The sequence below is a fragment of the Hemibagrus wyckioides genome, linkage group LG24 (assembly GCF_019097595.1).
Source record: "Hemibagrus wyckioides isolate EC202008001 linkage group LG24, SWU_Hwy_1.0, whole genome shotgun sequence".
Classification (NCBI taxonomy): Eukaryota; Metazoa; Chordata; class Actinopteri; order Siluriformes; family Bagridae; genus Hemibagrus; species Hemibagrus wyckioides.
The window spans coordinates 2,366,075-2,381,263 of NC_080733.1; the positions used below are offsets into that span (position 1 = coordinate 2,366,075).

The window sequence follows — 15,189 nt, forward strand, 5'->3', positions numbered from 1 at the left end:
TTTGATGCTATTAAGAGAGGAATTCATCAGCTGACCTTAGCTGCCATTGCTCTGGCAATAAGGGAGATAAGTGCGAGAACAGAATCTGGGCGCAGGAAAAGAGCATTCCAAGCCAAGTCACTGAGAAACTGAATTGGGCGTGTCATTATAAGAACACACTAAAGTGGATTTATGAAGCGAAGTGGAACGGAATGCAATAATAGCTCAGTAAAAAATGACAACAAGATGTTTTATTGAAGCGCTGGTTTCAAGATAAAGCAGTCACAGTACACTGATTCTAGGAAATAAAATGTCAACCATGAACATGGCAACAAGTAAACGATCCAATCCAATCCAATCTAAATGTTCACTGTAAAGGGCAAAATTTCTTGGCGCGCTTACTTGAGGTGCAGCCTGCGTCGGATTCGCGTGCTGCGGAAATGCTGAACTGTCCGTTTGAGCCAAGACGGACACTGTGGTTTGGAGAACCGGCCGCGTCTGGACAGAGAAGGCAAAATTAAGATAGAGAATGATAGATCAGTGAAGGAATTATGAAGTGAGCATGAAGAGGAACCTGTGGAAGATGGATGGTGGTGGGAAGGATATGTTGCTCTGGTTGAGTGTTGAGGATGGTCTGGGAGGCTTGCACGCCTGCTGCAGCAACGTAGAACTGCTGTCCCTGCCCCTGGGACTGAGACTCTTCCTTTTCCAGAGAGGAGCTACAGCTGGAGAAGGCATCACGTTCCTCTTTTATCCTGTTAAGAGTTTCAGGTTCACCCTGCTGCTGCTGCGCCGCTCCCTGCTGATTCCTCTTTTCCACCTCTAGCTGCATCTTGAGCTCCTCCACCAGACGCTGCTCCTGCTCCAGCTTGCGAATCAGCTCCTCTATCTGACGCTCCTTCTCATACAGGCTCTGATCTTTATCAGGTACTGGCGCCTCCACTGACGTTTCCTCAGTCTTCATGAGGGATGGAGATGTGGCAGCCAGCGCTTTGCTGTCGCTGGTCTCCTCCATACTCCCAGTTGAAACCTCAGAGTGCACAGGAGACACTGGGGGAGTCATGCTAATGCTTTCTGTCTTCTGATTAGCCAGTGGAGCTAAGATGCCATTGATCTCGGTCTGTTGAGTGCTGGTGACCTTGTAGCTCTCCTGGTAGGGCTTGAGTCTCTCGATGAGGTCTGTTTTAGTGCCAGATACGGGGAGACCACGCAGCTTCAGCTCGATTTTAAGTTCAGCCACCTGGAAGAACACCAGATATATAATTAAACATGTGGAGCAACCAAAATGAGATTCACACATACCGCCATTTTTGTTGGCGCACTGGCAAAAAAACCCAAAACAAAACCCAAATACCTGCCCGGTTTACCCCCTGAGCAGTTGGCGGTCAAATCAATTCACAACATACACACTACCTCTCAACATACACACAGCTAGCTCATACAACAACATACACACTATCAGCTACCACATACAACACACACACTATCAGCTACCACATACAACATACACACTATCAGCTACCACATACAACATACACATTATCAGCTACCTCATACAACACACACACTATCAGCTACCTCATACAACATACACACTATCAGCTACCTCATACAACATACACACTATCAGCTACCACATACAACACACACACTATCAGCTACCACATACAACACACACACTATCAGCTACCTTATACAACATACACACTATCAGCTACCTTATACAACATACACACTATCAGCTACCTCATACAACAACATACACACTATCAGCTACCTTATACAACATACACACTATCAGCTACCTCATACAACAACATACACACTATCAGCTACCACATACAACAACATACACACTATCAGCTACCTTATACAACATACACACTATCAGCTACCACATACAATATACACACTATCAGCTACCTTATACAACATACACACTATCAGCTACCACATACAATATACACACTATCAGCTACCTTATACAACATACACACTATCAGCTACCACATACAACATACACACTATCAGCTACCTCATACAACAACATACACACTATCAGCTACCACATACAATATACACACTATCAGCTACCTTATACAACATACACACTATCAGCTACCTCATACAACAACATACACACTATCAGCTACCACATACAATATACACACTATCAGCTACCTTATACAACATACACACTATCAGCTACCTCATACAACATACACACTATCAGCTACCACATACAACATACACACTATCAGCTACCTTATACAACATACACACTATCAGCTACCACATACAACATACACACTATCAGCTACCTTATACAACATACACACTATCAGCTACCTCATACAACATACACACTATCAGCTACCACATACAACATACACACACACTATCAGCTACCACATACAACATACACACTATCAGCTACCACATACAACATACACACTATCAGCTACCACATACAACATACATACACACTATCAGCTACCACATACAACATACACACTATCAGCTACCACATACAACATACACACTATCAGCTACCACATACAACATACACACTATCAGCTACCTTATACAACAACATACACACTATCAGCTACCTTATACAACAACATACACACTATCAGCTACCTCATACAACAACACACACACTATCAGCTACCTTATACAACACACACACTATCAGCTACCTCATACAACAACATACACACTATCAGCTACCACATACAACATACACACTATCAGCTACCACATACAACATACACACTATCAGCTACCACATACAACATACACACTATCAGCTACCTCATACAACGACATACACACTATCAGCTACCACATACAACATACACACTATCAGCTACCACATACAACATACACACTATCAGCTACCACATACAACATACACACTATCAGCTACCTCATACAACGACATACACACTATCAGCTACCTCATACAACAACATACACACTATCAGCTACCTCATATAACACACACATTATCAGCTACCACATACAACACACACACTATAAGCTACCTCATACAACAACATACACACTATCACCTACCTCATACAACAACATACACACTATCAGCTACCTCATACAACAACATACACACTATCAGCTACCACATACAACACACACACTATCAGCTACCTCATACAACAACATACACACTATCAGCTACCACATACAACATACACACTATCAGCTACCTTATACAACAACATACACACTATCAGCTACCTTATACAACACACACACTATCAGCTACCTCATACAACAACATACACACTATCAGCTACCACATACAACATACACACTATCAGCTACCACATACAACATACACACTATCAGCTACCTTATACAACAACATACTCACTATCAGCTACCACATACAACATACACACTATCAGCTACCTTATACAACATACACACTATCAGCTACCTCATACAACAACATACACACTATCAGCTACCACATACAACATACACACTATCAGCTACCTTATACAACAACATACTCACTATCAGCTACCACATACAACATACACACTATCAGCTACCTTATACAACATACACACTATCAGCTACCACATACAACATACACACTATCAGCTACCACATACAACATACACACTATCAGCTACCTCATACAACATACACACTATCAGCTACCTTATACAACATAGACACTATCAGCTACCTCATACAACAACATACACACTATCAGCTACCTTATACAACATACACACTATCAGCTACCACATACAACATACACACTATCAGCTACCTTATACAACAACATACACACTATCAGCTACCTCATACAACAACATACACACTATCAGCTACCTCATACAACATACACACTATCAGCTACCTCATACAACATACACACTATCAGCTACCACATACAACACACACACACTATCAGCTACCTTATACAACACACACACTATCAGCTACCTCATACAACAACATACACACTATCAGCTACCACATACAACATACACACTATCAGCTACCACATACAACATACACACTATCAGCTACCTTATACAACAACATACACACTATCAGCTACCTTATACAACACACACACTATCAGCTACCTCATACAACAACATACACACTATCAGCTACCACATACAACATACACACTATCAGCTACCTTATACAACAACATACTCACTATCAGCTACCACATACAACATACACACTATCAGCTACCTTATACAACATACACACTATCAGCTACCTCATACAACAACATACACACTATCAGCTACCACATACAACATACACACTATCAGCTACCTTATACAACAACATACTCACTATCAGCTACCACATACAACATACACACTATCAGCTACCTTATACAACATACACACTATCAGCTACCTCATACAACAACATACACACTATCAGCTACCTTATACAACATACACACTATCAGCTACCTTATACAACATACACACTATCAGCTACCACATACAACATACACACTATCAGCTACCACATACAACATACACACTATCAGCTACCTTATACAACAACATACACACTATCAGCTACCTCATACAACATACACACTATCAGCTACCTTATACAACATACACACTATCAGCTACCTCATACAACAACACACACACTATCAGCTACCTCATACAACATACACACTATCAGCTACCACATACAACACACACACACTATCAGCTACCTTATACAACACACACACTATCAGCTACCTCATACAACAACATACACACTATCAGCTACCACATACAACATACACACTATCAGCTACCACATACAACATACACACTATCAGCTACCTTATACAACACACACACTATCAGCTACCTCATACAACAACATACACACTATCAGCTACCACATACAACATACACACTATCAGCTACCTTATACAACACACACACTATCAGCTACCTCATACAACAACATACACACTATCAGCTACCACATACAACATACACACTATCAGCTACCTTATACAACAACATACACACTATCAGCTACCTTATACAACACACACACTATCAGCTACCTCATACAACAACATACACACTATCAGCTACCACATACAACATACACACTATCAGCTACCTTATACAACACACACACTATCAGCTACCTCATACAACAACATACACACTATCAGCTACCTTATACAACAACATACTCACTATCAGCTACCACATACAACATACACACTATCAGCTACCTTATACAACATACACACTATCAGCTGCCTCATACAACAACATACACACTATCAGCTACCACATACAACATACACACTATCAGCTACCTTATACAACATACACACTATCAGCTGCCTCATACAACAACATACTCACTATCAGCTACCACATACAACATACACACTATCAGCTACCTTATACAACATACACACTATCAGCTACCACATACAACATACACACTATCAGCTACCACATACAACATACACACTATCAGCTACCTTATACAACATACACACTATCAGCTACCACATACAACATACACACTATCAGCTACCACATACAACATACACACTATCAGCTACCTTATACAACATACACACTATCAGCTACCTCATACAACATACACACTATCAGCTACCTTATACAACATACACACTATCAGCTACCTCATACAACAACACACACACTATCAGCTACCTCATACAACATACACACTATCAGCTACCACATACAACACACACACACTATCAGCTACCTTATACAACACACACACTATCAGCTACCTCATACAACAACATACACACTATCAGCTACCACATACAACATACACACTATCAGCTACCTTATACAACATACACACTATCAGCTACCTTATACAACAACATACTCACTATCAGCTACCTCATACAACAACATACACACTATCAGCTACCACATACAACATACACACTATCAGCTACCTTATAAAACATACACACTATCAGCTACCACATACAACATACACACTATCAGCTACCTTATACAACACACACACTATCAGCTACCTCATACAACAACATACACACTATCAGCTACCACATACAACATACACACTATCAGCTACCTTATACAACAACATACACACTATCAGCTACCTTATACAACACACACACTATCAGCTACCTCATACAACAACATACACACTATCAGCTACCACATACAACATACACACTATCAGCTACCTTATACAACATACACACTATCAGCTACCTTATACAACAACATACTCACTATCAGCTACCTCATACAACAACATACACACTATCAGCTACCACATACAACATACACACTATCAGCTACCTTATACAACATACACACTATCAGCTGCCTCATACAACAACATACACACTATCAGCTACCACATACAACATACACACTATCAGCTACCTTATACAACAACATACTCACTATCAGCTACCACATACAACATACACACTATCAGCTACCTTATACAACAACATACTCACTATCAGCTACCACATACAACATACACACTATCAGCTACCACATACAACATACACACTATCAGCTACCTTATACAACATACACACTATCAGCTACCTCATACAACATACACACTATCAGCTACCTTATACAACATACACACTATCAGCTACCTCATACAACAACACACACACTATCAGCTACCTCATACAACATACACACTATCAGCTACCACATACAACACACACACACTATCAGCTACCTTATACAACACACACACTATCAGCTACCTCATACAACAACATACACACAATCAGCTACCACATACAACATACACACTATCAGCTACCACATACAACATACACACTATCAGCTACCTTATACAACAACATACACACTATCAGCTACCTTATACAACACACACACTATCAGCTACCTCATACAACAACATACACACTATCAGCTACCACATACAACATACACACTATCAGCTACCTTATACAACATACACACTATCAGCTACCTCATACAACAACATACACACTATCAGCTACCTTATACCACATACACACTATCAGCTACCTTATACAACATACACACTATCAGCTACCTCATACAACAACATACACACTATCAGCTACCTTATACCACATACACACTATCAGCTACCTTATACAACATACACACTATCAGCTACCTCATACAACAACATACACACTATCAGCTACCTTATACCACATACACACTATCAGCTACCTTATACAACATACACACTATCAGCTACCTCATACAACAACATACTCACTATCAGCTACCTTATACAACATACACACTATCAGCTACCTCATACAACATACACACTATCAGCTACCTTATACAACATACACACTATCAGCTACCTCATACAACAACATACACACTATCAGCTACCTTATACCACATACACACTATCAGCTACCTTATACAACATACACACTATCAGCTACCTCATACAACAACATACACACTATCAGCTACCTTATACCACATACACACTATCAGCTACCTTATACAACATACACACTATCAGCTACCTCATACAACAACATACTCACTATCAGCTACCTTATACAACATACACACTATCAGCTACCTCATACAACATACACACTATCAGCGACCTTATACAACATACACACTATCAGCTACCTTATACAACATACACACTATCAGCTACCACATACAACATACACACTATCAGCTACCTTATACAACATACACACTATCAGCTACCTCATACAACAACATACACACTATCAGCTACCTTATACCACATACACACTATCAGCTACCTTATACAACATACACACTATCAGCTACCTCATACAACAACATACACACTATCAGCTACCTTATACCACATACACACTATCAGCTACCTTATACAACATACACACTATCAGCTACCTCATACAACAACATACTCACTATCAGCTACCTTATACAACATACACACTATCAGCTACCTCATACAACATACACACTATCAGCTACCTCATACAACAACACACACACTATCAGCTACCTCATACAACAACACACACACTATCAGCGACCTTATACAACATACACACTATCAGCTACCTTATACAACATACACACTATCAGCTACCACATACAACATACACACTATCAGCTACCTTATACAACATACACACTATCAGCTACCTCATACAACAACACACACACTATCAGCGACCTCATACAACATACACACTATCAGCTACCTTATACAACATACACACTATCAGCTACCTTATACAACATACACACTATCAGCTACCACATACAACATACACACTATCAGCTACCTTATACAACATACACACTATCAGCTACCTCATACAACATACACACTATCAGCTACCTTATACAACATACACACTATCAGCTACCTCATACAACATACACACTATCAGCTACCTTATACAACATACACACTATCAGCTACCACATACAACATACACACTATCAGCTACCTTATACAACATACACACTATCAGCTACCTCATACAACAACACACACACTATCAGCGACCTCATACAACATACACACTATCAGCTACCTTATACAACATACACACTATCAGCTACCACATACAACATACACACTATCAGCTACCACATACAACATACACACTATCAGCTACCTTATACAACAACATACACACTATCAGCTACCTTATACAACACACACACTATCAGCTACCTCATACAACAACATACACACTATCAGCTACCACATACAACATACACACTATCAGCTACCTTATACAACAACATACACACTATCAGCTACCTTATACAACACACACACTATCAGCTACCTCATACAACAACATACACACTATCAGCTACCACATACAACATACACACTATCAGCTACCTTATACAACACACACACTATCAGCTACCTCATACAACAACATACACACTATCAGCTACCTTATACAACAACATACTCACTATCAGCTACCACATACAACATACACACTATCAGCTACCTTATACAACATACACACTATCAGCTGCCTCATACAACAACATACACACTATCAGCTACCACATACAACATACACACTATCAGCTACCTTATACAACAACATACTCACTATCAGCTACCACATACAACATACACACTATCAGCTACCTTATACAACATACACACTATCAGCTACCACATACAACATACACACTATCAGCTACCACATACAACATACACACTATCAGCTACCTTATACAACATACACACTATCAGCTACCACATACAACATACACACTATCAGCTACCACATACAACATACACACTATCAGCTACCTTATACAACATACACACTATCAGCTACCTCATACAACATACACACTATCAGCTACCTTATACAACATACACACTATCAGCTACCTCATACAACAACACACACACTATCAGCTACCTCATACAACATACACACTATCAGCTACCACATACAACACACACACACTATCAGCTACCTTATACAACACACACACTATCAGCTACCTCATACAACAACATACACACTATCAGCTACCACATACAACATACACACTATCAGCTACCACATTCAACATACACACTATCAGCTACCTTATACAACAACATACACACTATCAGCTACCTTATACAACACACACACTATCAGCTACCTCATACAACAACATACACACTATCAGCTACCACATACAACATACACACTATCAGCTACCTTATACAACATACACACTATCAGCTACCTTATACAACAACATACTCACTATCAGCTACCACATACAACATACACACTATCAGCTACCTTATACAACATACACACTATCAGCTGCCTCATACAACAACATACACACTATCAGCTACCACATACAACATACACACTATCAGCTACCTTATACAACATACACACTATCAGCTACCTTATACAACAACATACACACTATCAGCTACCTTATACAACACACACACTATCAGCTACCTCATACAACAACATACACACTATCAGCTACCACATACAACATACACACTATCAGCTACCTTATACAACAACATACTCACTATCAGCTACCTCATACAACAACATACACACTATCAGCTACCACATACAACATACACACTATCAGCTACCTTATACAACATACACACTATCAGCTGCCTCATACAACAACATACACACTATCAGCTACCACATACAACATACACACTATCAGCTACCTTATACAACAACATACTCACTATCAGCTACCACATACAACATACACACTATCAGCTACCTTATACAACATACACACTATCAGCTACCACATACAACATACACACTATCAGCTACCACATACAACATACACACTATCAGCTACCTTATACAACATACACACTATCAGCTACCACATACAACATACACACTATCAGCTACCACATACAACATACACACTATCAGCTACCTTATACAACATACACACTATCAGCTACCTCATACAACATACACACTATCAGCTACCTTATACAACATACACACTATCAGCTACCTCATACAACAACACACACACTATCAGCGACCTTATACAACATACACACTATCAGCTACCTTATACAACATACACACTATCAGCTACCACATACAACATACACACTATCAGCTACCTTATACAACATACACACTATCAGCTACCTCATACAACAACACACACACTATCAGCTACCTCATACAACATACACACTATCAGCTACCACATACAACACACACACACTATCAGCTACCTTATACAACACACACACTATCAGCTACCTCATACAACAACATACACACAATCAGCTACCACATACAACATACACACTATCAGCTACCACATACAACATACACACTATCAGCTACCTTATACAACAACATACACACTATCAGCTACCTTATACAACACACACACTATCAGCTACCTCATACAACAACATACACACTATCAGCTACCACATACAACATACACACTATCAGCTACCTTATACAACATACACACTATCAGCTACCTCATACAACAACATACACACTATCAGCTACCTTATACCACATACACACTATCAGCTACCTTATACAACATACACACTATCAGCTACCTCATACAACAACATACACACTATCAGCTACCTTATACCACATACACACTATCAGCTACCTTATACAACATACACACTATCAGCTACCTCATACAACAACATACACACTATCAGCTACCTTATACCACATACACACTATCAGCTACCTTATACAACATACACACTATCAGCTACCTCATACAACAACATACTCACTATCAGCTACCTTATACAACATACACACTATCAGCTACCTCATACAACATACACACTATCAGCGACCTTATACAACATACACACTATCAGCTACCTTATACAACATACACACTATCAGCTACCACATACAACATACACACTATCAGCTACCTTATACAACATACACACTATCAGCTACCTCATACAACATACACACTATCAGCTACCTCATACAACAACATACACACTATCAGCTACCTTATACCACATACACACTATCAGCTACCTTATACAACATACACACTATCAGCTACCTCATACAACAACATACACACTATCAGCTACCTTATACCACATACACACTATCAGCTACCTTATACAACATACACACTATCAGCTACCTCATACAACAACATACTCACTATCAGCTACCTTATACAACATACACACTATCAGCTACCTCATACAACATACACACTATCAGCTACCTTATACAACATACACACTATCAGCTACCTCATACAACAACACACACACTATCAGCGACCTTATACAACATACACACTATCAGCTACCTTATACAACATACACACTATCAGCTACCACATACAACATACACACTATCAGCTACCTTATACAACATACACACTATCAGCTACCTCATACAACAACACACACACTATCAGCGACCTCATACAACATACACACTATCAGCTACCTTATACAACATACACACTATCAGCTACCACATACAACATACACACTATCAGCTACCACATACAACATACACACTATCAGCTACCTTATACCACATACACACTATCAGCTACCTTATACAACATACACACTATCAGCTACCTCATACAACATACACACTATCAGCTACCTTATACAACATACACACTATCAGCTACCACATACAACATACACACTATCAGCTACCTTATACAACATACACACTATCAGCTACCTCATACAACACACACACTATCAGCGACCTCATACAACATACACACTATCAGCTACCTCATACAACAACATACACACTATCAGCTACCTCATACAACAACATACACACTATCAGCTACCTCATACAACATACACACTATCAGCTATTACATACAACATACACACTATCAGCTACCTCATACAACACCATACACACTATCAGCTACCTCATACAACAACATACACACTATCAGCTACCACATACAACATACACACTATCAGCTACCTTATACCACATACACACTATCAGCTACCTTATACCACATACACACTATCAGCTACCTCATACAACAACATACACACTATCAGCTACCTCATACAACAACATACACACTATCAGCTACCACATACAACACACACACTATCAGCTACCTCATACAACAACATACACACTATCAGCAACCTTATACAACATACACACAATCAGCTACCTCATACAACATACACACTATCAGCTATTACATACAACACACACACTATCAGCTACCTCATACAACACACACACTATCAGCTACCGCATATAACACACACACTATCAGCTACCACATACAACATACACACTATCAGCTACCTTATACAACATACACACTATCAGCTACCTCATACAACAACATACACACTATCAGCTACCTTATACCACATACACACTATCAGCTACCTTATACAACATACACACTATCAGCTACCTCATACAACAACATACACACTATCAGCTACCTTATACCACATACACACTATCAGCTACCTTATACAACATACACACTATCAGCTACCTCATACAACAACATACACACTATCAGCTACCTTATACCACATACACACTATCAGCTACCTTATACAACATACACACTATCAGCTACCTCATACAACAACATACTCACTATCAGCTACCTTATACAACATACACACTATCAGCTACCTCATACAACATACACACTATCAGCTACCTTATACAACATACACACTATCAGCTACCTCATACAACAACACACACACTATCAGCGACCTCATACAACATACACACTATCAGCTACCTTATACAACATACACACTATCAGCTACCACATACAACATACACACTATCAGCTACCTTATACAACATACACACTATCAGCTACCTCATACAACAACACACACACTATCAGCGACCTCATACAACATACACACTATCAGCTACCTTATACAACATACACACTATCAGCTACCACATACAACATACACACTATCAGCTACCTTATACCACATACACACTATCAGCTACCTTATACAACATACACACTATCAGCTACCACATACAACATACACACTATCAGCTACCTTATACAACATACACACTATCAGCTACCTCATACAACAACACACACACTATCAGCGACCTCATACAACATACACACTATCAGCTACCTTATACAACATACACACTATCAGCTACCACATACAACATACACACTATCAGCTACCACATACAACGTACACACTATCAGCTACCTTATACCACATACACACTATCAGCTACCTTATACCACATACACACTATCAGCTACCTTATACAACATACACACTATCAGCTACCTCATACAACAACACACACACTATCAGCGACCTCATACAACATACACACTATCAGCTACCTTATACAACATACACACTATCAGCTACCACATACAACATACACACTATCAGCTACCACATACAACATACACACTATCAGCTACCTTATACCACATACACACTATCAGCTACCTTATACAACATACACACTATCAGCTACCACATACAACATACACACTATCAGCTACCTTATACAACATACACACTATCAGCTACCTCATACAACAACACACACACTATCAGCGACCTCATACAACATACACACTATCAGCTACCTTATACAACATACACACTATCAGCTACCACATACAACATACACACTATCAGCTACCACATACAACGTACACACTATCAGCTACCTTATACCACATACACACTATCAGCTACCTTATACCACATACACACTATCAGCTACCTTATACAACATACACACTATCAGCTACCACATACAACATACACACTATCAGCTACCACATACAACACACACACTATCAGCTACCTTATACCACATACACACTATCAGCTACCTTATACAACATACACACTATCAGCTACCTCATACAACAACATACACACTATCAGCGACCTCATACAACATACACACTATCAGCTACCTTATACAACATACACACTATCAGCTACCACATACAACATACACACTATCAGCTACCACATACAACGTACACACTATCAGCTACCTTATACCACATACACACTATCAGCTACCTCATACAACATACACACTATCAGCTACCACATACAACATACACACTATCAGCTACCACATACAACACACACACTATCAGCTACCTTATACCACATACACACTATCAGCTACCTTATACAACATACACACTATCAGCTACCTCATACAACAACATACACACTATCAGCTACCTCATACAACATACACACTATCAGCTATTACATACAACATACACACTATCAGCTACCTCATACAACACCATACACACTATCAGCTACCTCATACAACAACATACTCACTATCAGCTACCTTATACAACATACACACTATCAGCTACCTCATACAACATACACACTATCAGCTACCTCATACAACATACACACTATCAGCTACCTTATACAACATACACACTATCAGCTACCTCATACAACACACACACTATCAGCGACCTTATACAACATACACACTATCAGCTACCTTATACAACATACACACTATCAGCTACCACATACAACATACACACTATCAGCTACCTTATACAACATACACAC

The 15,189-nt window shown here is 39.4% G+C and overlaps 1 protein-coding gene across 4 annotated transcripts in view; it reads right to left on the reverse strand.

Moving 5' to 3' along the window:
• Positions 1 to 15,189, reverse strand: part of mrtfbb (myocardin related transcription factor Bb) — a 51,398-nt gene that overhangs the window by 5,539 nt on the left and 30,670 nt on the right. For all 4 annotated transcript variants that reach the window (XM_058377451.1, XM_058377452.1, XM_058377453.1 and 1 more), the window contains 2 exons: positions 554 to 1,219; positions 382 to 477 (listed from right to left, as the gene is read on the reverse strand). In XM_058377451.1, the coding sequence (XP_058233434.1) occupies positions 382 to 477; positions 554 to 1,219 (762 nt within the window). The remainder of the gene's footprint in view (positions 1 to 381; positions 478 to 553; positions 1,220 to 15,189) is intronic.